The sequence below is a fragment of the Orcinus orca genome, chromosome 4 (assembly GCF_937001465.1).
Source record: "Orcinus orca chromosome 4, mOrcOrc1.1, whole genome shotgun sequence".
NCBI lineage: Eukaryota > Metazoa > Chordata > Mammalia > Artiodactyla > Delphinidae > Orcinus > Orcinus orca.
The window spans coordinates 3467863-3495804 of record NC_064562.1 but is presented as its reverse complement, the minus strand read 5'-3'; the positions used below and the strand labels follow the sequence as shown (position 1 = coordinate 3495804).

Sequence of the window (27942 nt, the reverse complement as noted above, 5' to 3'; positions counted from 1 at the left end):
TTTAGATGTTCGTTTCATTTAACTTCATGGAATGAAAAACTATGTAGGTCTTTAAAATACGATGATAAATTTTTGTATGCACCAGACTTGTATGAGCTTGTGAGAATTAATTACCAGCTATCTAACTGCAAATCCAAAAATTGTTATAAAGATTAGGGTTATGGGGTGTTTTTTTTTTTTAATGGTGTCAAATTCAGTAGCAAATCTTCATGAAACAAGTAATAATCTACTTGTCACTCTTCTCTGCAGGACAGTGATTTTTGTCTCAGGATACAAGTTAGATATGGCAAAGTTTAAGACTTATTTGTGCCTTAATACGTTAACACTGATAATCTAGATATTTCTGAGTGTGCTTAAAAACTCCTTTTGTTTTTATTATTTTTTGTTTCTAAATTGTGTGCTGTCGTGAGTTGCTGAATTAAGGCCAGTAAGATCTTTCTTTTTATTCTTATATTTAAATTTAAAAAAAAATATTTTTGGCTGCGTTGGGTCTTTGTTGCAGTGCGCGGGCTTCTCATTGCGGTGGCTTCTCTTGTTGCAGAGCACAGGCTCTAAGCACACAGGCTTCAGTAGTTGTGGCACACGGGCTCAGTAGTTGTGGCTTGCGGGCTCTAGAGTGCAGGCTCAGCAGCTGTGGTGCATGGGGCTTAGTTGCTCCGTGGCATGTGGGATCTTCCCGGACCAGGGCTCGAACCCACGTCCCCTGCATTGGCAGGCGGATTCCTCACCACTGCGCCACCAGAGAAGCCCCTAAAAACACCTTTTAAATACTTATAAGGAGCTTACACATCAGATTAACACATATGGTGTTTCTTTTTTTTTGGCCACACCGGCGGCATGTAGGATCTTAGATCCCAAACCAGGGATTGAACCTGCGCCCCCTGTAGTGGAAGCACAGAGTCTTAACCACTGGACAGCCAGGGAAGTCCCTGGTGTTTCTTTTTTTAACAGAAATCAAAAGGAAATATGTATAATAAAATAGTTATGTGAGTTGTTAGTTTTAGGTTCCTTGCAAATGGTATTCTTTTCTCTTGGGTTGTTTCTATTAGAAAGATTATAATAGTTGTTTTGAAAATGGTCTGGAGGAGGGAATAAATTAGGAGTTTGGGATTAACATATACACACTACTGTATATAAAAGAGATAACCAACAAGGACCTGCTGTACAGCACAGGGAACTCTACTCAATATCTTGTAATAACCTATAAGGGAAAAGAATCTGACAAAGAACATATATACGTTTAACTGGGTCACTTTGCTGTATACCTGAAACTAACACAACATTGTAAATCAAATTTACTTCAATTTTTAAAAATTAGAAAATAAAATGATTTTTAAATGATCTGAAGAAAGTTTTTGACACTATGTGTTCACCCAACCAGTTTATTGAAAATGACTTCATAATTGCCAGGCCCACGGGATGCTTCTTGGCTTTCATCTCCTTTGGTCTTTCTCTGGCAGTGACAGCGGGCCCACTTCTGCTTGGGTGGACGCTCTCCCTCCCTCTTGCTTTCGTCCTGTGCCATCCTGCTTCCCTGAGGGCTCCTTTTCAGGATGTTTTTGTTACAAGGGCTTTCTTTCTGCCCACACTTGAGATGCTGTCGTTTCCGCATCCTCAGACGTGTTGTGATCCTGTGTCTATGCTGCTGCCTCATTGAAACCTCCTGTAGGTGCCCCAGAGTCTGCAAGGGAAGCAAACTCAGATGCCCACGTGGGCAAGTGATGGAAATAAATGAAGATCTGGTTATTAAGAAAAAAAATAATAAAGCAGCGTAGGAAACAGACAAGGCTTTTTAAAAACTGGAAGGAGGATGTCTCATTAAAGCCCTTTCCACTTGGCCCAGCCTCAGTTTCCATGAAGAGTGAAGGCCATACTGACCTCGTGTGGTAAACGCTCTCTGTCCCTGGCACCCAGCTGCTCGGGTGAGGCCAGAGGACAAAGGGCCCTCCTCTCCTGGAGCTGACGCTGGTTCTGCAGATCTGAGTAACACAAGGAGTCACACCGGGGCTAATAATATTTAGTATGACCAGATGTTCAAATTTGTTTTAAAAGGGCCTGAAATCCAGATTTTTCTGTGAAATTTGACTTTTGAAAATGTTGACTTACAGACAGGGAAAGACAAATATCATATGATATCACTTATATGTGGAATCTGAAAAAAATAATACAAATGAACATATTTACAAAACAGAAATAGACTCACAGACATAACAAACTTACGGTTACCAAAGGGGAAAGGGGGGGAAGGGGGGATGGTGGGAGGTAAATTAAGAGTTTGGAATTAACATACATATACACACTACTATATAAAAAATACATAGACAGTAAGGACCTACTGCACAGCCCAGGGAACTACGCTCAGTATCTGGTAATGACCTATAACGGAAAAGAATCTGAAAAAATATATATATGTATATGTATAACCGAATCATGTTGCTGTGCACTTGAAACTAATACAACATTATAAATTAACTATAGTTCAATAAAAAGTAATTTAAAAAATACAAGTAGCACCTAAAAACTTAATTGATTCATTAAATGTGGACAAATATTTTAAAGAAGGGTAGAACCTCTTCACACTGTGCTTAACCTCTTTGGAACATTGGTCTCCAAACTACTTTTCTAACATCCGACTCTGAAATTTCAAGGCCTGCGTACCTACACCTGTTCTTCCAGCTTGAGCTCCATCCTCTGTTCACAAGGGACCACCCCGGGCCCCTGGTTTCCTCTGTTACGTCCTCGGGATTGTGCTTCTCGCTAGAATGCGTTTCCATTCTCCCTGTCCCCCCTGGTCAGTCAGGACTCACTGACAGCCCAGATGCTGCTTGGAAGGCTGACCCTCATCTCACTGTACAGGGTTTCCCTCACCTTGAAAGGGTTCCGCACTGCCCGTTTTTCCTAAGCAACCTCATTAGAGCACTCAGCGCTGTTTAATGGACCCTGAGCCCATAGAAGCTATGGTTTCATCTCTGTATCCCAAGAATCTAGCCCAGCACTTGGTGGGCTGGCACTTTGGGCCAACACAGTGCTTCGCAGGTACTCGTGGAATGACTGACCAGGCCTGAAATCAGCTGTCTGCAAACTAGCCCTGATGGTGACCCATATCAGAGAGCGTCACCTCCCAAACACAGAACAGACATACTCTGTGAAAAGCGACTTTGTTCCACCCGTAAACGATCTCGGTATAAAAGTTACTCTTTGATTTAAAATGCTAGTTATCAACTTTTATACCGCGTCACGTCTGAAATAACCACTCAGTCTGTTTTACCCAAATCTTCCTCCCCCCCGCCCCCCTTCCTGGTCCATCTTCACAGCAAGACTCCTGGGAAGGTTGTACCGGCTGCCTTGTGCATTTATCATTTACCACCCAGGCTCGTCGTGTGATCGAGCAAAAGCTGTGCTCTCCTCCGGTATCTGAGTTTTCTTACTTGTTGCTTTCACAGTCGCAGGGTCACATTAAAGTAGGTGCCGGGTGGGAGCGAAGGGGTGCTGGGTAGAGAGGAAGGGCAAACTGTTGAGTGGGAGCTCTGTGCCAGCGACGTCTAGGCACCGCGCGTGTGCTGCCCCGCCTTCCCTCTCTTAAAACATCCCCGTAAGTCAGGTAGCATTCTCCTCATTTTAAGGACAAGAAAAACGAGGCTGGAACAGGTTAAGTTACACACCATAGGAGAGCTCTGGCTACTGCTTGAGGACAGAGTTGCATAAGTACAATTGGTTCATTATGCACTTCGTCCTTTTTCATCAGTTTTTTCTTCTGTGAATTCTGTACTGTACAAAGTGTATTAATTTTAGTTGTCTGGTATCTACTGAATTTAGACTTTTTAAAAAACCAACCCGTTGTTTTCATCCATGTCAGACCTCCCTTAAGAAAAGTTTGGCAATGTCCTCTTTACTATTGTGAAACGCAATTCATAACAGCGATCATCTATTTATATGTGCAGTTGTTTAAAAAATAAATGTAGTGGCCTACATGCTCTGTAAAGCTGAAATAATAACAGTAATTTATATTAAAATACACATGCACCATTACAAGAAACGGAAAATGAAGTAGTCAGATGTTTGTATCTTCTAAGCAGCAGACTCAGACTAAATGCGTATGTTTTCTGGTTTTCACTGTGATGCAAAGAGTAAGCAATGTTCCTACTAGTGATTTGATTTTCCAAAGTAGTAGCTGTTGTTCCAAAGTATAGAAACTTCCTTCGACTTAACGTGATCGTTCTATTTCTAGAAAATTTGGCTTCAACTAAATCTGCAAAACATATTTGTGCTTCTGTGTGACCGTATTACGTTCTAGACTCAGATGGACGATAGCAGAAATGTTGCCTACGTGAGTGTCCAGCGAACTGTTTGAAAGGCGTGGAGGGCGTGGAGCAAACACCCATTTTGGGGACTGTCCCTTGTTGGGTGTCCACGGACCTTGCCCACTTCACCCCCCCCCCCATTGAGACAATGTAAAATGCTCTACACATTTCTCACAATTCTCATAAGGGGCAGCCCTGCTCTCCATGAGTGCCACTGATTGAAACTTTCAAACCCAAGTTAACATTGGTCAGAAAAGTATTAAGCATTCATTCCATAGGTTTAAGATACTGTGTGTAGCACAGTGTAAACCAGAAGATGTAAGAATTGATTCCTTTCTTCAAGGGTTTAACAGCCTAGCTAACAAGATGGACCACTTGCATAGGCGTAGTTAAAAGTACGTGTTTATCAGGAAGAGAAAGATGGCGGTGAGCTGAGAACAGCCAGAAAGGTCTCACAGAGGCAGCGCAGTACAGAGTGAGATTTGGAGGACGTGTCTATAAAAAAGTGGCTCTAGAAAAGCTTGGAACATAGATGAGGAAAGGGGGCCAAGGAGCCTGACTGGGGTTGAAGGAGTGACTGCCGGAAAGTGATGGGCAGTGATCATGGAAATTAAGTTGGAGCAAAACTGTCATATCCAAATGGAGATTAGATTGAATAATTCATGAACGTCAGATATGGTCGCTCTGTACAAAATATTCAAGTTTTGACATGGCTCTTTAAATGAATTTGAAGTTCGTTACCAGTAAAACTGGAGGGCTTAGAATAGAAGACTTGTATTTCTTTAATTGGGAATGCATTTTCAGTTGTGTCTCTTCTTTGGAAGATTTTATTCTATTTATGCAGTTAAATTTGGGATGAACTCACAGCTGTGGTCCGCAGGGACTCATTGTCTCCATGGACGTGGACTTTGAATTCCTAAAATAACAGACCATGGTTTGATGTCTCTTCTGTCTTGGTCTCTTGCAGGTATGATTTTGTAGAGGTCGAGGAACCCAGCGACGGAGCCGTATTAGGGCGCTGGTGTGGGTCTGGCACTGTTCCGGGAAAGCAGATTTCTAAAGGCAATCAGATCAGGATACGGTTTGTGTCTGATGAATATTTTCCTTCGGAACCCGGGTTCTGCATCCACTATAACATTGTCATGCCAGTAAGTACCACTTAGAGATGCCCTTATGTATCTGGATCAGTTGTTTGGTCACTTCTTTTTCTCCTTTTAAACAAGAGATTTAGGAAAACCAAGAACCAAAAACCTTTCCATAGCTTGATTTTTTTTTTCATAAATGTCACTATGGTTATTGCTATAACTATAATTTATTCACTACAGATTATTAGTGTCTCCATTGCCTTAAAAGTCCACGCTTTTATGTGATGTTTTCATTTTCCCCCCATTAAGGTGTCATCTTTCCTTTCTGTACCCACCAAAAGTTGATTTTTTAGATGTGTCATTTTATCTTTTTTGGGGGGAAAGGTAAACTTATTAACTACTCTTTTCAAATCAGTGTTTTAGTAAAATATATTTTAAAAAGTAGTTATCTCAGTTTTCCTACTTATCTTAATATTTGTCCTGATTAATAATATTATGGCCTTTGTACCCCAAAGAGGAAGTTTCAAAATTCTCACAGGGATTTAGGAAATCTGTTTTTATTTGTATTGCAATTGTTTATTCCCTTTATTTTATGTATTATTTCAAACATTTGTATCTATTTGTTGCGCTGCAACAAAAATATTGAAAACCTTCTGGCTGTTTATCACATGCTGCTTATAATGGTAATTCAGAACTATTTATACAAATATGGTGGCACCTAGTATACTTTTCAAATATGATGAGTATCACCGTTTAAAAGAATATAAAATTGATATCATTAATGATTTCGACAGATTTAGCAAATCAGTATGCACACTGGGAACATGAAATGGTGTGGGCTACATGCATTAATTAACATGTATATTCTAACCAGGTATAAAAATAATGCATCCAGCACACTAACAATTCATGAGGCCAATTAGAAAATATGGGATCAATATTGAACTTCATATATTATTATATAATTATTATAATTACAATTAGAATATATATAATTATAATTATGATAATTATATATTATATCGATATGTAAATATTATGCATAATTATACATTAACATATAAATATTGTGAATGATTATACATTATTCATATATTATATAATATTATAATATAATATTATATTATAATTTTTAAACATTGTGAATAATTATATATTATTCATATTGTAACATTAAGCAGGAATTTTCCTTTTTTGATTGCCCAAACTCAATTCTGTGGAATAGTATTTAAGCAACTGACTAAATTATGAAATTTAAGTATCGTTTGAGATACAGCTGAAAAGAAACAACAGAATGTAAAGTGAAGTTGGAAAAATAATTTATTTATTAACAGAATCATTTACTGTGTACAGTTGAAGTTAAGGGAGGTACCTCTAAAATATGCTGTGAATTTACGTTGTGAATCTTGATCAATTTTCTGATACAGATTATTTGAGATATCTGTGTCTCTATTCCATTATGAAATACTTTGCACAGTGTAGATTCTCTACCATGTCCTTTGTTAATTTCCAAAATTTTCTTAATTTAACTGTTTAACATTTTTATTTAAATTTAATAAAATTTAATAATTTCACCTAGAAAAGTGTTAATATTAGACAAGGATGAACTTATTTAAAAACCTTTTGATACTGTGACTATTTGTTTGAATGAAGCCACTAAGAATCTGTTTATCACCCTTTCACAGTACGCTGCTTCACAGAATTCATGAGTTTAATATTTGTTTTAAGCCTAAAACGCCCTTGGGAGCCATGAGAAAGCTACACGTTCACAAAGTTATACAGTCCATATTTTCCAGTTTGTATTTAGCACATCTAATGTTCTTAAATATGAAACAATCAAATTTTACTGTAAAACATAATGGTAGGTCTTGTATCATAGCGAAGGTTTGCTTTATCCCAAACCTGTGACAAAAATAAACTTGAAACTGAGAAGCCATTTGTACAGTATTTTAAATGAACTAGTGTCTTCACATTATGTTAATAGCAGTCTATTATCATCCCACAGAATAAGACATGAAAGCAAAAACATATATATGCGGACACCAAGTGTTGCCTTCCTCTGATTTTATGATCTCATAGGTTGCCTGGTTGTATAACCCACGGGAGTGGTGTGGAAGAAATAAAATATGTAAAGACAAAAACACAGGAAATGTACAGTGCCTCGCTTAGTTCTGGCCCCATTAGAGTTTTTCAATAAGTAGTTGAATACTGAGTTGACCATACAACTCAGTCACCCCAGCTTAACTAACAGCGGATTCACTGACACTTGTGTTTCCATATGTATGTGTGTGTCAGATTCCTGAGCCTGGAGATGAGATAAAGACCCATAAGGATCTGCTGTAAGTACCACCCATCCTCTGGACTGGGAAAGACCCTGCCCCCTGGGTTTGACCTGTTACCAGGGATTCACTGTGACTAAGACCAGAAACTGCATCTGGAAGACTTTGGGTGAAGAGGGTATTTCTGTTTGCATCATCAAAATTAAGTTCAGTACGTTTTTAGATCGTTGCTGAAATAGTTGGATAAATTGTCAATATGGACTTCGGATTGACACTCTCCTGGGCTCTGTTGAACGTGTCTTTCTTGGTAACTAACTTCTTGGTAACTAGTTGCCCTGCGATGGCTGCCTGGGGAAACAGTTTGCATTACGCTTAGGAAACCATCAGGCTGGGGCCAGAAGAAGCAAGAGAAGAGGACAGTAGGTTCCTGCCTTGCTTAACATGTGTGACCTGGTGATTTTAATCTTGCCAGATGGCTTTCTGGAGTGATCACTGATACGTGAATCGTACTGTCTCACAAGCTTTGACTCCTCAGGGTGTGAGTTTACTTTGACGGTTTACCTGCCATTCCCTCACTTACCCTTTGCCCTGATCCCGTGCAGCCGTGGCTGTCTCCATGCAGCCCACACTCATTCTGCTCTCAACAACCGCCCCGAGTTGGTGAGTGAAAATCGGTGAGCGATTTTGCACTCTAGCCTCCCAGAGTGTTGTGAAGTATCAGTGTACCTTGCTCAAGGGCACCCCTCCCTGCCTGACCCTCTCCCCCCGCATCCCTGCCAGCAGGGCATCATCCATCAGTCTTATCTGTGCACCAGCGAAGGAAAGCCTCAGGGAAGAAAGTTGGCCTTTTGGAGAGGAGGCTTTAAAGTTCTGGGGCATTTGCTCAGGGCCAAGTGCCCCTCCAAGCCCCTGGATCCTCGCTCACACTTTTTTCTTTTTTCTTTTTTCCCAGAGATGAACTTCATAATTAACACACCCAGCTCCCCAGAGGCCATGGTCTCCCTGACTGCAAACCCCCTGCTGCACAGGAGGACTGAGGGGCCACCGGCCCGATGGCTTCTTAAATTTGTAATGATACCGTGCTGTTCAGCACAGGCCCTGAGTGCACTGTGAACTTCCCGCCTTGAGCTGTCGCTGTGCAGCTGTTCAGTGCTCCCTCATCCGCCGTCACCCCTGGGGGGGGGTGAACCCCCCACGGAGCTATCTCACTTACTGTATGTGACAGAGTAGTGACGATTCATAAACCAGAAAACTGAAGAATCGCAGTAATGGCACGACATACTCTCCTGGTCCCGGTGTATTAGGCTGTATTGCCAAGGTTCCATTCTTGTCCTCCTTAAAGAGGAGGATTTCTTTCCTTCTTTTTCTTGTTGTTGTTGTTGGGGACTGGAGCACACCCCCGGGGTAAAGAAATTAGTGCCTACGTATGACGTCATACGCATTGATGGGTCTAATCATCCTTACCTGCTTTTTTATAATGATCAGAACGAATATTTTGCATCTATGGACACATAGAAAAAAAAATGTTGAGTTTAATCACATTTTTTTCTGGGACGATTATAGAGAAAGTTTATTTTAATATCCTTTATATTTTACAAAGAAGAGAGTGAACTCCGCAGCCCTCTTTGGGAGCTTGAATGAATATTTATTCCAGTCGACCTTGAAGACTCTGTGGTTCTGATTACCATACGTCTTAGCAGGAGAGTTTTAATGCATTAGTTAAAGTTCTCAGAAATAGTTTTTGCTACACGTGTTGCCATTCAAAATTGGGATCGCCTTTGAAAGATGATTTACCCACTCTTTTTCCCTCCACCAGTGAATGAGAGAGCGTGTAGTTAAACAAGGGATCCCTTACTATTTCGGACAAAGTGATGCTGGTCTAATATAGTTCATATGTGTTTTATATAGAGATATGCTTTCCTTTGTAATGTTATGTTTTCAGTACCATTCTCTTGATTCCCAGGTACCTTAGACTAAGACATGAATAACATTTATCTTTCCATTTTGCTCTTTTAAGTTGATATTATAGACTGTTAGTTTAGAAAAAAAAAACGTGGCATAGGATGTTTACCTGAAATTAGAGCTAGTTCTTTGTAGCTTTAAAAAAAAATAGTACCAGATTGACGACATTAATTAAAACTTATAGAAGTTTCCTGCTGTTTTCAAGAATTATTTATGGAAATGTATATTCCCCAATCCTGCTCCATTAATACATAATGGAAAAGAAATGCAGGCAATTGGATGCCAAACAATATATATCCAGCTTTCTGAAGGGGCATAAGGAGTTAATAATGGCTTTGATTTTTGTTTCCTTTATGCTAGAAGAGGGGAAAAAAAGGCCTGGTAGATTAGCAGTGAGAGATTGTTTGGGAAGAAATGAAGCAAAACTGAAATAAAACAGTGCAAGCCTGTTTCTGTTTGGAGACCACACACAGTGAGCGCCAGCGCACATTTCAGATCTCTTAGAAAGAAAAGAAAATTTCTTGTTTAATTTTGGAGTAATTTATAATAGAGTATGTGTGTTTCACTCTGGGTACTGTAGCATAAGCACCATTATTTTAAAACGTTAAGAAACCTACAAAGGCTGAAAAATAACATCTTTTCTCATATCAAAAAACGTTGTTAAAAGTGTTTTATTTTTTAAAAAATCTCAGCCTTCATGTAAAGTATACCGCGTATTTTTGTCAGTCAGTTACTTCACAAAACCATACCTATTTTTGAAGTAAACTGCACAAATCCAGATCTGATATTTTTGGTGGTTTTATTCTTTATATAGAGAACTCTTCTTCTTGAGTATAATATTACTTGTAATCCATACTTTTTTAAATGGTTATAAGATTTGAGGATTTTCTTTTTCTCCAAACTGGTTAACATTTTGAAGGGTGATTAAACTACCGCCGCTTTCTTTCAGGATGGTTTTATTGAATATTTTTAAAGAGCTTTAATCTAAGCTCTCTAAGATCAGAAGTAGTAACAATATTTTCAACAGTTTATTTGCTCTCATTTTCAGTTTAATGACTGGATCAGTTTAGATGAAAAGAAATAGATGTTAGCGCTACCATACCACTTGACGCCGTGTATTTTGATCTTCTTTACTTTATTGCCTGAAAAGGGGAGAGTGCGGGGCTGAATGAACGGAAGGCTCCTTTAATACCCAACAATCCCGTGCAGCTCATCTTAAGTTACTTCCACATTTGTTCTATTATTTGTATGATTTTAATGTTTCTTTTTTTAAATACCCAAAATTATTTTTTTAATATTTTTACATTTTTCATTGACCTACAGTTGATTTACAACGTTGTGTTAATTACTGCTCTACAGCAAAGTGATTCAGTTACACACACATATATATGTTATTTTAATATATTCTTTTCCATTATGGTTTATCACGGAATATTGAATCTAGTTCCCTGTGTTGCCTTTTCAATATGTATAATCAATGGCATCTGTTGGATAGCACATCTTTTTTATTCTTATTAGTAAAATCATACCCAGAGAGCAAAGTATGAGAGAGAGAGAGAGAGAGAGAGAGAGAGAGGGTCAGTATGGCGGCCACTTTGTGACCCCACCGTGCGTTCTCCTGAGCGGCCTTCTTGTGAAGGACGCGTGGGGAGTGAAGGGGCAGCCGTGCAGCAGCAGGGCCTTCCATGGGGCAGGCTCAGAGGACACTGGAAGCCCGAGGTGCCAATGAGGAATGCATGACTGATCGCCAAAGAGTTATTAATTATGCAGGACGCAGAGAACAAAGCAGCTTAGTGAACATTGGCTCCGGGGCAGAAAGGACTGGGGGTTTCCTTCCCTTCTGGATATGCCAGTAGGTTTATCACTGTTACTATCTTGTCAAGGAATGTCTTACCAGAAGGGCAGATTTGCTTTTATGTTCAGGTTAGGAAAAATTCCAGCTAACTCTCAAACAAGGCATCAAATTCATTGATTCACTTTATTCCAGCAGCGGGGCTGGAATAAAAATACTTAGAATAATATCCTAACACAAATGCCTTAGGAAAATAAGGTCAGAATGTATTCAGGGTTTTTAAAAATCATAAATCTTCATAACAAACTGCATTGCATTCCTATGTTATTGTATTAAACCGATTTGAACAAGGAGAAAATTAGGGTAAACCTTTCAGAATAAAATTCTATTTACCTTAAGAGAGAATTCAGAGAAAAATGTGTTCTTAGAATTTTTTCTGTAGCAGAGAATAGAAGAAGTATTTCAAGTGTTGTATGTCTATACTGGAGTCTGAAACACGTTGAAATGATTTGAATTTTATTAAAATATACAATGTACTTGTATATTTATGCAGGGAGTCTTGAGGTGACAGTATTTTCTTGCATCAAAGAAATTATACAATTGCTGCAGAGACTAAACTCTTACTTGCCTAAGAGCTGTTAAATATATTTTTCTACCCACCCTCTACTCCATGGACACAGAGCTCCCTTTCACGTGAAGGGCATGGGCTGTCTTCCATTTCTGCTGATTCTTTTTGTTACATTTAATTCCTAGCTATCTAAGAAGGAATTTCACAGATAGAATGATTTGTAGTTGGAAAGAAATAGGCAGTTGTTACAACTGCGGGAATGGTAAAAGGCGCGCAGATCATTTTAAGTCGATGTGCAAGTGGGCTGTAAATTAGAAGTTAGGTGAATTAAAGGTTTGAAGTTTGATTCATATTGTACATCGAAAGCCACAAAGTTTTGGAAGTTTAGGGTTAATACAGCAACCTAAACCCAATGGAGAGAACTGCTCTCTAGAAATAAGTTTGTTACAATTTAAAACGATAAAAGAAATACTTTTTCTTCAATATCCCCATCCATGTTCCTGTTAATTCTTTCAACATTTGTTGAATATGTGATGAGGTATTTTGTTATGGGAAAATTCAGAGGTGTATATGGTATTGCCCTGTGTTTCTAAGAACCTGGCTTATTCTGGACAAGAGATACGTACTGTATACCTATACAAATACAGTGTGTCAGTGTGTCCTATAAGTGGTTTGGAAAGATTTTGAGAAGGAAGAGAGGCGATTGTTGAGAGCAGAGGATGTCATAACTCTTAGATTAAAGAGAAAAAAACTAAACAAGCGGACAAAAACCCTGGGAGTTACCTAGTATAAATTCGATAACAACTGTATGATAAATACCTCTCAAGAGCTTATTAAAATGTATGTTTTCAGATGTCAGAGATTATGATTCTCTAGTTCTGGAGTGGTGCCCAGTTATCTGCATTTTCATCAAATGTGCTTATATATTATGCTCCAAAACGTTCTCACATTGAATTAGGGGCAAGAAATTTCTCTAAACTATAAACTGAGCAGGACACAGAGAGTTTTACTGAAGTTGTTGGGGAAATATTTTTTATATTCGAACTAGCATGAATATTTTATGGAACAGATCGGAGACTCTGCTCGTGTATTTTATAGCTAACGTGCCCATGCATTCTCTGTTTTTCAGGACTGCAGAAAAGAGTGGGACTTACTTTCAGATGGATAGATTTCAGATTTTTTTTCAAATTATTCCAGTGAGAATTTTATTTTACATTTTTATGATTTCAGTTTGTAGTACTTGCATTTATTGTACCGACTTTTCTAAGCTGTAGACTAAAACCTATCAATTCTGTCCATTGTCAGTGTTTGTTCCCCGTGGAACTAGGCTACATGACCACCCGCCATCTTTCCTTGGTCAACACTAGCTTATCTGGGAATTCACAGGTGGCCAAGGTCCAGCAGTGAGGCAGCATTCCGGACAACGTATTCTTTTGTTGTTGGTTGGGATGGGTGTGATGAGCCGCTGTCAGTAAAACAAGACAGTTCCAGCCATCAGGAAGTGTTCTTTCATTCTCCTCACTCTGTTTTTTTAACATGTAATTGTAATTTTTGTCTGAGTTACACTTGCACATAGCTTTGAAAGGCGACTCTTTTTCTTAGGCTGGTTACAGACATAGCAGTTGCCCCCTGCTGCCCACTTCCCCTGCCTCGACTGTTGTCCTTTGGTGGCAGGTACTTCTGGTTCTTTTAACTGATGCTCTTAGAATTGACCTTCAGACCTTCAGGTCAAAAAGGCTTTTGTCGCTACTTCTGGCGTCTTTGGTTTTAAGAATTGTCTGTGGACGTTGTTGACGTCACGCTCTGGGAGGTGAGACGTTCACTCTTTTTCACCCTCCTGCCTTCACAGACCCCTTCCCATCCATCCCCCCGTCCTCCGTTAGATCCTAATTATATCAAGATCCAAATGCACCCCATGCACCCTGGTGGCCGCGCAGCCATTTCTCACAGCTGAGCCATGAAGGATGCTGTGACTACATTTCCTTTCCTGCCCTCTGTTTTGTCTTATTCTCCCTAGAGTTGTGTCATTTTGCGGTTTGCTGAGCTCTCTGTGTATTTATCATTGATTCATCCCCCAATCATTCCTCAGATTGTGTGAATCTCCTCTCAGTACAGTCAGATGCATCAGGTTTCCTAATCATTTTGTCTTTGGGAAGAAATCCCTGCAGAAGCAGTCTGTCTGCTTCCCTCTGGGCCGGTTGCCCTTTACCTGCTGCACAGCCATCATCCTTGGGGTCTCCTTCCACTCCTGCCCTGAGCATCCCCTTTGCGGTTGTCCTGAATTAGATCCCTTGTTTGTACCATCTTTTGTCTTCCTCTCTCTTAGTTTACTTCCTTATTTGGGAAGGGAGTAAAACCCCCATGAATTTACTGAGAAAAAGGAGTATCACAGAGAAAGGTTTTGTGACCTCGCATAACCGAAAACGCGTTGATTTAACCCTCAGACTTGAATTCTTAGCTCAGTCTAGAATGTGAGTTGACCCCTTCGAAGCTGACTGGACATTCTGTGTGTGTGATGGGCTTGCTGATGAAGGTGTTTACTGTCCTGTGAGTAAAGGCGGCTCAGTTCCTTGAAAACCCCCAGATTCTCCTCGCATCTTAGCTGAGGGTGTAATCCTGGCTACCAGCTCTACGGACTCAGAGCTGAGGGTCGACAGCGTTAAGTATAAAGGTTTTTATTCAGCTTTCTCACCCCACATTCAGAATAACATCACTGCTCCCTTCTATGCTTGGGTTCCCCAGGCCATAAATGCTCAGTTTTATCCTGTTCAGGGTACAAGTCCGAGCAGGGAATATGTCCCTCTCTGCCCCAGTGGGGAAGTCTTTCTGGGGTGTCTGACGGCTTTGCGATCTCCAACCCGTCCCCCTATATGCAGTCTCCCTGTCGTTACCACGCCCATAGGTACCCGACGCCCCGCCTGCCAGAGCTTTTGTGTGGTTCTTCTGTGTCAGTCAGGTTGCTTCTTGGCTTTGTCTCCTGCAGGTCCACCGATGCAAGGACTACGCATCCACCTGCGTGTTGGTTTCAGAATGTTACCGCAGTAGGCTCCTCTCCAATTTTCTTTGGCCTTAACGATTATGCATTTAAAAAATACCTTTAGAACAGAGCTAAAGTCACCATCTTTTCATTTTTTTCTTTTATTTATATAGCAATGTCCTTATTAAAGACTAAGTTGTTATTTGCTTGAGAAAATATTCAGAAACTCTGCACTCTGTGGAGGACACACTGTGTGCCAGGTGCCATGCTCTGTAATTGGCTTTCAGGAATTGTTACCAAACACGAGTGTTTGGGCCCAATGCACAGTGAGACGAAACAAACCAAAACATTGGTGTTTGGAGCAGAGAAAAGTTTACTGCAGGACCATGCAAGGAGACGGGTGGCTGGTGCCCAAAAGTCCCCGAACTCCCCCAAGGCTTTCAGCAAAGTATCTTAAAGGCCAGGTCAGGGAGGGGCGTGGTAGGCTGTTGCAGACTTCTTGGTAGCAGCATCCTTTGTTCTTGCAGCTGTCCATGTAGGTCAGGTCACGATGTTTCTATAAACCTCCAACAAGATGAATGTTATTCTCTGTTCTGCAACGTTTTGTCTCAGATGAATGAAAAGTGTTATACCCTTAAAGGTCAGAGCCTTGAGAATGGGCTGTCCTGTATATTTCAGGCTGTAGGCATTCTTAACTTGTAGCAAAAGCAACAAAATACAAAGATTAAAGTAAAAGAAACAGATCCAATATGGAGTCAGATATCTTCTTCCCTATTACAGAATGAGTCTCGGTTATCCTCCCAGGCCAGGTAAAATAAGCCCATATAGAAGTCGCTTTGCATGATTATGCTAATATTATGTTCACCTTTTTAAAGTTGGACAGGCAGAGAGGACTTGTTCAGCTATTTCACTTTTCCTGAACTGTTTCAGTATTAGTGTCCTGTCTAGTAGTAACCATAGGACACCAACCGTGATGCATTCTTTCTCTTTTTTTAATTGGAATATAATTGCTTTACAATGTTGTGTTAGTTTCTGCTGTACCATGAAGTGAATCAGCTGTATGTATATACACATCCCCTCCCTCTTGGACCTCCGTCCCCCCACCATCCCACCCATGTAGGTCATCACACAGCACCGAGCTGAGCCTCCTGTGCTCTACAGCAGGTTCCCACTAGCCGTCTGTTTTACACATGGTAGTGTATATACGTCCATCCTAATTGCCCAATTCATCCTAAATAGACATTTCTCCAAAGAACACACACAGATGGCCAAGAGGCACATGAAAAGGTACTCAACATCACTAATTATTAGAGAAATGAGGTATCACTTCACACCGGTCAGAATGGCCATCATCAAAAAACCTACAAACCATAAATGCTGGAGAGGGTGTGGAGACAAGGGAACCCTCTTGTACAGTTGGTGGGAATGTAAATTGATACAGTCACTATGGAGAACAGTATGGAGGTTCCTTAAAAAACTAAAAATAGAACTACCATACGACCCAGCAATCCCACTACTGGGCATATACCCTGAGAAAACCATAATTCGAAAGGACACATGTACCCCAGTGTTCATTGCAGCACTATTTACAATAGCCAGGACATGGAAGCAACCTAAATGTCCAACGAGAGACGAATGGATAAGAAGACGTGATTCATTCTTTATACGTGTCAGTTTTAACCAAACAGCTCATAGGATCCATACATTTGAGAAAATTCTATCGTTAAGAAGAGTCTTCAAATATTCACTTGTTTGAGTTATGCTATTAAAGTATTTGAATGTTTCAAACATTAAACCCAGAACTTTAAAATTTTTACCTATTCCTTTAATATGACATACTTGTATTGTTATTTATTGAAGGTTACTTTAAAACCACATGAACCTGATTTTATATATCATATAACCTTCCATTTTTACATCTTCTGACAGTCTTAGAACAAAACTAAAGAGTCAGTGTGATTAGTGTTATGTACTTCTGAAGAGGTCGATTTTTTTTTCTTTTAATTGAAGTAGAGTTGATTTACAGTGTCGTGCTAGTTTCAGGTGTACAGCGCAGTGATTCAGTTATACATGTGTGTATCCTTTTTCAGATTCTTTTCCCTTATTCTTATAAAATATCAAGTGTAGTTCCCTGTGCAGAAGTTAATTTTTGAAAGTCAAGTATACTTTAAACATATTTTGGAAAGGAGGTGCTCAAGGATGTCATCTTAGAAGTAGTTGAATCAGGCAGGAGACAATGAACACATGTTGATGGCTTGATGGGCGCTTTTAGGTCATTGAATCCGCATACTGCGGTATTACCACCATTTTACAGGTTATGACTTGGAGAAGTGAGGATGCTAATTAGGGTTTTCCTCACTCTAGTTAAAGCCAGGCTGCTTCTGCGCTGGTTTGGGAAATATATTAGGAAGATCACTGAGGACGGAAGAGCAAATGTTTTCCTGTTAAAACACCTAAGTTTTATTTCTGCTGATTACGATGTCATGGCTTGTTTAGGAACTTTGAGAAGGCTGGTGAACTAAATTAGAATTTGCCAATGTTGTAAAAATGATAGTGGTAATCAATATTGAGGGTTATTGTACTTTCTCCACACGCTTACCTTTAAAATGCAAACAAGACATATAAAGCTCCTTTAAAGGTCACTTTCAAAGTAAAGGCAATGTTACAAAAAAAAAAAAAAAAGGTAAAAACGCCGATGGAGTTAATAATTTCACTTATCCATCAAATTCAATTGCTATTGAAAAATTACAGCTCCCTGTAAGTACCCTAGCACTCTTTTCAGCTCCAAAGAATTTTTCAGAATTTCATCATGAAGGAAACTTTGAAGGCTAAAATTGATACAAAGAAATAGGAAAATCAAGTTGGAAAACAAGCGTAACAGGGTGAACGAGACTCCACTGAAAGTCTCCTATGAAGCACCTACTCAGTGAGTCCCACTGAAATAAGAAAGACCCAGAGCACTTTTAGTTTGCAATTTTGCAATCTGTGCACAGTGTCTGAAATATAGCAGACGTTTGGTAAGATTTGAAATGAATGGGAGAGGAAACGCTCATGTAAGCACGAATTTGCACAGGGCGTGCCATTTCGCAGCTGTCTGCCGGGTGGCTACTTGGGGGCCACCAAAGACCCGGTGAACAGAGAGGAAATTCAGGCACCTAAATGTCCTGGTGTCTTGGCCCCAGAACAGAGGTCCTGCATCTGCCTAGGTGTTTCCACTTTAGAGAACTGAGTCAGGTTTTAAATGATAATGGAAAAGAATATGAAGAAGAATGAATATATGTGCATAACTGAATCACTTTGCTGTACGACAGGAATGAACACAACATCGTAAATCAGCTACACTTCAATAAGATAAATTGAAGTACACACTGTACACACTGCTACATTTAAAATGGGACCTACTGTATAGCACGGGGACCTCTGCTCAATATTCTGTGATAAGCTAAATGAGAAAATAATTTGAAAAAGAATAGATACGTATATATGTATGACTGAATCACTTTGCTGTACACCTGAAACTAACACAACATTTTTAATCAACTATACTCCAATATAACATAAAAAGTTTTTTAAAAAGTAAGTCAGCTTTTGTTTTAGTGTGAGTAAAACTAACACTATTTACTTTACTAGTGGAAGTAAAACTTCCACTATTTTGGAAATGCCTGCCTTGTACCTTTGCCTGTGTTTTCCCACTGCAGGTAGTTATTCAGAAGCTGGATTAAGGCTGTCATCTGCCTTAAAATACTATATGAATTATTTTAAGTACTCCCAAAGCAGGTTTGCTTAAGAAAGCTAAGGTGTCTATTAAAAAATTTATTTTTTTCCTTTGGAAGAATAATAGAAAAGGCATTGAAATGGCAATTATCTTAAGACTCTAAAATAAAATCTGAGATAGGAATAGGAAGTAAGCGTGGATAGCTCCAGGTTAGCCTGTGTGAGTGTCTTAATACCGTCTCTGAAATCGTGCTTTTAAATTTCACACTGTCGCTAAAGAGGAAATGCCTTTTTCCAGAAGAATAACATTCTGATACAGCTTGAAAAAAAAAAGGCATTTTCCCGCCGGGTATAAGTTAATGAAATAGCATTAAGTATAATTAGTCGTTTTAGGAGAAGACATGTGAAATACACAGAATTGTTCCAGAAACAGAAAGACACTGCATGCCAAGGCTTGACTTCCAGTGCTTGAGTGAGGCAATGCGAAAATACATGACACATCTTTTGGACGAGATCCTTCAGAAGTCATCTCAAACATTCTGACAGAAGTATTTTCCTTTCTTTTTGGAATATGATGAGTGATGCTTTGTGGTATTCTAATCCCATTACTGGTGAAGGTAATAAAAAGAACTCCCGAATCCACCCAGGCCTGCAGTGTTTTGTTTAAAGTCGGGGGATCCCTTTCAGACTCGGTTTTCTGCAGGGAACTGACTTGGCCCTGAGTTTAGTGTTTACCTGTTGCGCAGTCACCTCGTGGAACTCCAGAAGAGTTTCATATTTTGCGACTCGATGTCAAGAAGGGTACGTCTGACTGAAGTCTGTAATGGTGACGACACAATTGTGCGTTCATACTGCGTATTTAAATGGGTCTCCCCAGATCTTGGGATCATGCTTTCCGTTTATCCTCAGGTGATGTTTTCTCTTCCGATAGAATTCCTTGTTACATAAAAAGCCTTCACTGTTGCCCCTGGCTTGCCATAAATGGCACAAATGGTGTGGCATCATTCCACGCGTGAGCAATTTAAGGAAATTTAACTCTTGGAAAGCACCGTCTTGGACCGTCCGTCGGGGCCCTCGTGCATCTGGTTTTCACTTCTTTATATTGTGAGGTGCGGCGATTTAGCTTAAGTAAAAGGGTTCAGTCATTTGACTTGAAGGTAGATGGCATTTTGTATTTTAACTGTAATTTTGTATCAAGCTGATTTTAAACACTCCAGTCTACCAACATGAATAATCGTAGTACAAACCATTTCTGTAACATCTGCTACTGTATTGGATTCTTGATATATGTCATCTCGTTTCTTTTTTTTGGGCTGCGCACCATAGCTTGAGGGATCTCAGTTCCCCAACCAGGGGTGGAAGCCAGGCCCCGGCAGCGAAAGCACCGAGTCCTAACTACTGGACCACCAGGGAATTCCCTCACTTATTCTTTATAATAACTATGGGAAATGCTTCCCATTTTACCTGTGAGGAAGCATGCCCAGAAAGAATGCAGCTTGCCTGAGGTTCAGAGCAAATAAACAGGAAAAAAATGAGAGTCAGACCGTGAATTTCAACCATAGTACGTGATATCCCCTAATCAACTTCTGCTCAATAAGAACTTTTTTCACATTTTATTTTGAGATAATGGTAAATTGACATTCATCTGTAAGAAAGGTCCTGTACACCCTTCACCTGGTTTTCCCCAAGGGTTAGCTTCGTGCATGACCGTACATAGAACAATATCACAACTTAGCAAGTGACACTGTTACAGCTCACCGACCTCAAGAAGAAATTTTTGACTGAAAATACACAACACCATAGTAGGTATTACACGAAAGTGCTACATGAAAAGACTTTTACAAATAAAAGCTAAAAGGACATTTGATTAATAGACAGTTTCTAAAATGGCTCAATCAAGAAAGAGCACATATTTTTGTATCACGAAATGGCTTCAGAACATCAGCCTCGGTCCTGAGAAGAATTTCTGTCCTGAACTAGGTGATCTTATAATGTTCATCTGAAATTCTGTTGTGTGGTGCAGAACCGTTTTTGCGGCATTTTCGAGTGGAACATCTATCATAGATTAAAGCTTATAAAATCAAAAGTAATACCACAAATCACCCCTCTGGATGTGGGATTCAGAGTGAACTATGAAACGTAAATAGTCACTATAAATAAATCCATGAATAAGGGTCTGCTGCCTCTGAGACAGAGATTAATGAAGTTTTAGGATGCTGAGAGCTCAAGATATAATCTATAGCTTTAAACTGATGTCAAGATTCAGAACTGATTGCTTTAAAAGCCCTTCATCTCTCCAGAAGAGATTGATGACTTCAGTGCTACTAGGTCTCTTCTCATGCGAAATCTGTATAATGCGGTTCCAACAGGTATGGTATGTGGGAATATTTACATAGTAACTGTAACTGTACAATATGTAAAAGTTAAACTATTACAAAAGCAAAATATAGTAACGTGATATTTTCCAGGTATTTTTAAATTTTAGAATTCTGTGGAATGCAGCTCCTGAATGCCTTGGGGGCTGATAGCTCGTCCATTAGTTGGTAGAGAGCTCAAAGGAGAGTCCTAACAATGATACACATATTCTGTAAGCATTTAATTTTCTAAATTTTTAAATTTTTAAAAATTTATTTTATTGAAGTATAGTTGATTTACAATGTTCTGTTAGTTTCTGGTGTACAGCAAAGTAATTCAGTTATACATATAGATACGTAGATATAGATGTATAACTTCTTCATATTCTTTTTCCTATTCTTTTCCATGATGGTTTATCACAGGACATTGAATGTAGTTCCCTGTGCTCTACAGTAGGACCTTGCTGTTTATCCTGTAAGCATTTAATTTTAACTTCACTACTTTTTATTTAAGCCAAGACCTTTTATTTAAGTAGGGATATGCTACTTGGAAACTTGCTGTATTTCTTTCAAAAATCATAGCTGTAATGCCTTAATATTGACTTTCAGTTTGTATGTCTTTAAGTAAAAAATGAGAAGTCAAAGGTAGCTTTCAATGCAATCGAAGTGCAGAATTCCACTAAGCTGTTGTGAGGTTTTCCTCCTAAATGTTCGTTTTCTCTCTCATACCTGCTTGAATAGCAACTTTGTAGAGTAACTCATTTTGGATGGAATCCTTCCCAATTACCTAAGTTTTCAAAGAGACAACTGCTCTGTTTGATTGGGTTACATGATATTTAAATAAGGAGCATTACAGTAACAGGTACTACTGATAGAAGTAGTTTGGGGAACAATACAACTGTCTCTTGGTAGGTGTAGAATCCAACTGGAAAGAGCAGAAAGGATGCCAGTAGCGTTCAGTTAGTTGTGGGCGTCATCGGTCCACGTGCTTTGCGTGATAGGAAAGCTACCTAAACCAGGAGGCCAGTCGAGTGAAGGTCAGTTAAGATAAGGACTCTCATCCTTTGTTCAGTTTTGATATTGACACTGCCTGATAGTGTGTCATTGGGAAATTGTAAATTAAATGAGTGTGGCCAGTAGAAATGTAGTGGTAACTGTGTCTTCGTATGGCTGTCAGAGTGGGAACAACACGCCTGGCACAAATTAGACATTTAACGCATTTTTATTCTCTTTCGTAAATTTTCCTGTGATTTAGCTTTGCTGTTTTTCAAGCTGCAGAGAAGAGCACGGCATCTGGAAGTTACTTAGTTTGAAGGAGTGAGTTTCCGACTCACTCGGAATATCCTTTATAGAGAACTTTATAGAGTTCTATAATATCCTTTATAGAGAACTATCGACGAAGATTTAGGAAGAGATGTTTTTATCTTACTGGAAACGTAAAATAGCTTATGAAAAATATTAGATATTTATCAAAGTAATGGTGGAACAGGCTTTCCTTTTCCTCCCTCCCTCCTTCCTTCCTTTTTCTTTCTTTCTTTCTTTCTTTTTCTTTCTTTTCTTTCCTTCTTTCTTTCCTTCTTTCTTTCTTTCCTTCTCTTTCTCTCTCTCTCTCTCTCTCTCTCTCTCTCTCTCTCTCTCTCTCTCTCTTTCTCTCTTTCTTTCCTCTTCCTAAATGCTCCTTATCCTAAACAACTGCTTGACTTTTGTTATTTTCAAAGTTAGGATTTCAGAATTTTGTCTATACTTTCTCACCCTTTCCTCACTTGGGAAAATGCCATTTTGTTGTTGTTGTTTTGTTTCTCAGCTCTTCTGTAAGTTAACCCGACTTTTTGGCCCTCTGTTTCTTTTTTTTAAAGAATGCTAGTTAAATGTACTAGATCAGTTTCACAACCCACTAAACACATCACAACTTGAGTTGGAGAAATCTGACCTCAATTGTAGAAGATGCATCATTTGTAGATGGAAGAGTAGGGCTTTGGACCATTTAACTCACCTTCCTGGGAAAGTACCGTATTATGCTAAAATACGTAAGAATTCATTCTTACAATCTCCAAAATTGATGTTAAAGCACACTTCCCATGATCCCCTGCAAAACGTCCCTTGGATTTTGGGAAATGGAGGCTCAAGGTCTTTCATCAGTGTTGACCCGTTGAAAAGTTACTCCTTTGGGAGATTGTGCTTGATGGTGACTTCTCAGAATTGTACTGACACCTGAATGACGACAGGAACTATGGACTGAATGCCTCCCTGTAGCCTACGGTATTTAAATGCACAGCTTGTTGGCGACGATGCACTATTGGCTTAGTTTGCTTCCGCGCTTGGCTTTTGAAGAGCTCGTCCGTCTTCTAGTGCAGGAATTTAAGGTTCACTTAGCAGTTTCTGAATCAGTAGTCCAGGGCCCACCTGTCCCCCGCGCCTGTTTGGTGCCGACGGCCATCCACACAGGGGAAGGGCATGGCGTCTTGCACACGCTGCAGTTCTCTGTGAGCTTTCGGTGACACCAGAGCAGAGGCGGGAGCTGGGATGGGAAGCTGTCTCAGGGCCAACGCGTGAAGATGGAGCTTGACTTAGTTCTCTGTGCCGTCCACGGTCCAACTGGAAACACAGATGAAAGGTTTTGGAAAGCACCGTTTTTCATGGTTTAGACAGGTCTCTGGGCTTCCTGAGCTGTGCACATGACATGAAATGGGGCCTTTCCTGGTATTTACTCTCTGTGTATTAATGACACTTCTGCTTGAAGATAAAGCACTTTCGGTAAAAATAACTTGTCACTCAGTTGAGACATTTTGCTTGGAAAATGCTTTAGTTTCAAAATATTTCTCTGCTCGTGTGCTCTCCTGTTTCCCTGCTCATCTGAGTTTTTCTAATTTTGATGTGTTGGTTTTTGTTTTTAAATCTTCTGCTCTGTGGTTTTTACCTTTGTCTTGCATCTGTGTAAGGTGGCTGCTACTGACATCTTTTATTACTTTTAGAACAATGTCCTATGTAATGGTAAATAATTAAAGCAAAGTATTTTGTATGGAGTGTGACTTTTAGGTCTTAATTCAATTCCAGATTGTCTCAGGCATCCCACAGCATTGCCATTTTATTGTTACTCTGAGTAAGTTGTATTCATAACAATTGTGTTTTTCTTCATATATTTGGATTATTGCTCCAATGAAATCTGTATTTTTTCAATCTTTTATCCATATCTAAATCATACAGATATTAATACTTACTGAATCATTTTCCTATCAATGCTCTACTTTTGAGAACATGAAGAATTTCAGTCTCTTGTCACATTTGTTTTAAGTATGAGCAAAGATGCTAGACTTTTTTTCTTGACCCTTGGGATTGAGAGGAAATATTTACAGATGTTAACCACAGTGAAACTGCTTTTCACATACCCCTTTTGATCTCTATGAATAATAAACGGGAGGGTTTCATTAGGCATACAAAGTTTCCAGGCCTTCCTAGAATAGATTTGAAAGTTGATGGCCAAATGGAGATGAGGCTTTCAGGCCCAAGACAGACAGGGTATTACATTGTTGCTACCGTAGCTATATGTACCATGAAGTGAATGGACATTTTTAATTTGCTTTAAGACTTGCCTTTGTATTGCATCTGTGTAAAGTCACTGCTACTAACATATTTTACTACCTTTAGAACAATTCTGTTGGGCATTATGTAATAGTTAATAATTAAAGCTAAATAATTAATATGTAAACCTTTGTCTTTAAGATTTATTTAACTGCTATAAAATCTTTGTTGTCACTGCTTCGTATTTAGTAGATTTTCCCCCAGTTAACACGTGAGTCAGTTCTTTAGAACTCAAGCCTTATTTTAAATAACCCTTACTGGTTAGGTCATTTTGTTTCCTTTTTCACATTATTTCCTGTTTTGCTTTTTGCTTTCCTGAAGCTGGTGTCACTATCCTCTTGATAAAAAAGAAAATTCATTTTCGAGGCCTTTGGCTTGGAGGTTTTAAAGGCACATCAAATTCAATGTGGTCATTTTTAAATTTCAGTGTTCCTTATAGATGTTTTGTTGATCTAAAGCAAATAGACTTTTTCTTCCTGTGGGGCTAGGCTAGTTGTAGAGCATGAGACTTCCGTAGTTCTTTAGCAAAAATGGATGTATTTGGGATCACCAAAGAACTGCAGCTGGGGTTCTGCCGCCTTGGCAAGGCACACGCAGGTCCCTGCACGGCAAGGAGAGTAGACCTCTTTTATAGAGGGGACAGTAAGCTGCGAGGGCTGTCGTAAGCCCAGAGACCGCTGGACGAGCCGAGAGTTCCAAAGTGTCTTGGCTTCTCGTTGGCTGAGCTCTTGCCAGGCGAGCAGGGGAGTCCTCTTCTGTTTGCTGGGCTAGGCTAGTCATAGGGCATGAGACTTCCTTCTTCCGGCCTTGTGACTCTATTTTAATTGAGGTTTCTGTTTATTAATTTTTACGGTATCACAAATTGAATGTAAACCATAATAATTATACTTTTTTTTTTTTTGCAGGGATCACTACAGTTCATCTAAATGCCTTGCCCTGCACAACTGTCTTAGTCGCTATTGTAGTCTCACTTCCTAGCAGGGTACCTGGCTCATAGAAAGCACTCCAAAATTTTAAGCAGATGAATGAGTGATAAATAACATCTTTCATGGGTGTTCTGGTGGCAGGCAGGTGTTCCCATGATAGCCAGTAGCACCGTCATTAGTAGCACTGGCTGGAAAGATGCCAGCCTCTGTATTCTGTTGTAAATAAGTCAAGTCCTGGAGCGTGAAGCCAGGGAGGCATAGCCCTGGGCCCATTCAGAATGATGATCCTGGGAAAAACCTTGGTGGTTTGCCCAAGAAATCACTGTCACTTTCAAGGTGTGAGAGTGATGCTTACTTAGGAACTAAAATTTAAAAGCGAGACAGGAAAAGAGATTCAGGCTATATGAAGTAATATAAAAATGTCTAAGTTCCTACCCTGTTAATTAACTGAATTGTTCATTTCTTAGTAAAGCACCATAGTATCTATACCTAGGTTAATATCATGTAAGTTTCCAGTCACACAATACTTTTACATGCATTAACATGTTTATTTTAACACGGGTAACTGTGATTTTTAAAATCTCAATAAATAATTGGTGCAAATTCCTGTGCTTACTTCTTGAACTTAGTATTTTTAGTTAGAAAGTTTGGGGTGGGTAGGATTTGCAGGACACAAAGCAATGGCTCCTGGTGGCCGACTTAGGGCAAAGAGTCTTTGTATTATTAATATTTGAATATTTTTAGTCTAACCAAGTTCATAGAGTTTCAAACGTGGAAGACCCCTATCTATTAATTTTGCATAACTTCCATCTGGTTCAAAAATCCTTTGTTTCCCAAACAAAATGACTTTGTGAGTTTGATGCAAAACTTATGAATTCATTGTCTTTTAAGCTGTTGAGGCCACTCTGCTTTTAAACAGTATTGTTTTTAGAAATTTCTTTTTTATATTAAGCAAAAATCTTTGTTCTCGTAACTCCCTCTTACTGGTCCTAGTCTTTCCTTTGATACTGCCTGCAATAATTTTAGGACTTTCTCCGTCGCTAGTAATGCATAATCACCTGTTAGCTTGTGAAATATCTTTATGTACATTATCTGATTTGAGCTTCAGAACAACCCAGTAAATTAGGTCGCTTATGTATTATTATTATCCCGGGTACATAGACAAATACTCTAAAACACAGAGAAAATAAATGATTTGCTAATGGTCACACCCACAAATAATACAGGGTGGATTCAGGTCCAAGCCTAGATTTTTGGATTCAACATTCCATGTTCTTTCCATGATGCTGCGTTGCCTCAAAATATCTTTTCCAGTCTTAAGCGATGTCTCCTATATTCACTGCTCCAGATGCTATAAACCCTCAGCTTCTTCAGTTTCTCTGTTTGTTGGCCATGCCTCAAGTGACCTAATTTTCAGTGAGACAAATGTCAGTGGTTCTAGATGGTGTGTGTGTGTGTGTACTTATGTCCATGAAGAGCTTGCAAAAAGCCCACAGCCTTCTGGTGGTTGTAATGTATTTTGTACTCATAACCAACCTTTTTACCCCCATCCCGCGTAGATACTTCTGGTTTCTCTGAGTCTCCTGTCTTATGTAAAATTTTATATAAATATTTTAAAAAGCCAGTGTGTACATCATTGACCATTTCAGAGTACATAGTTTTCAAGTGAAGAAGTATGGGACTTACCCTTATTTTGTACATTACTCTTCAGTGAAATCAGAAAAAACTTCTTTTCTGGACTGCTGTTTAAGATTGCTACATTTTTCTGTCTGCACTCTGTATTGGGTTAGAGGGAAAACCTCACATCTGACCAACTTCATCCAGCTTGGCCAGCACAGGAAATCAGTGCTTTCAGGTGGCAGTAGTGTACTCAGTAAAGCCCAAGTATTTCCAGAGGTCTCTAAGAAACTGCTTTACTAAGTGGATACAGGATTATGCCATGCTCTGAATATCAAAGAAAGAGGTTAGCCCAGCATCAACAAATATATAATTCTATACTTTCAACCCCAGAACAAAACTAACCACTTCCTAGACTGTGAGTCGCAGTAGCAAAGCTGAAATGACAGCTGATGAGAGCATCTAAACCACAGTTTTGCTGGGACCACTATGTAATTATTTCCATATATTCTGCATAAAATCATCAGAAGCAGGAAAGTATTTCCACGTCAGTGACTGGGAAAGACATTTAGAAAGATAAATCGTTTGAAAGTAACCATTTGTGAAACACAGGAAAAAAACAGTGGCATCGTGTTCACGGCATGAATATTCATGTGACCAGACTTGAGTGAAAGTCTTTAAAGCGGATCTATCTCAAATTATGCTGCTTATGTGCAAAGTTTCAAGTTCGCCATGAAGTTAATACTTTTAACCAGATTCCCTTCTTTGAAGTGCATTGGTTAGAAAAT

General features: G+C 39.3%; 1 protein-coding gene across 2 annotated transcripts in view; it reads left to right on the top strand.

Annotated features, from left to right (window-relative positions):
* PDGFC (platelet derived growth factor C) overlaps positions 1 to 27942 on the top strand; it is a 218468-nt gene that overhangs the window by 158651 nt on the left and 31875 nt on the right. For both annotated transcript variants that reach the window (XM_049709036.1, XM_004266172.4), the window contains exon 3: positions 5269 to 5449. In XM_049709036.1, coding sequence (XP_049564993.1) covers positions 5269 to 5449 — 181 coding nt within the window. The remainder of the gene's footprint in view (positions 1 to 5268; positions 5450 to 27942) is intronic.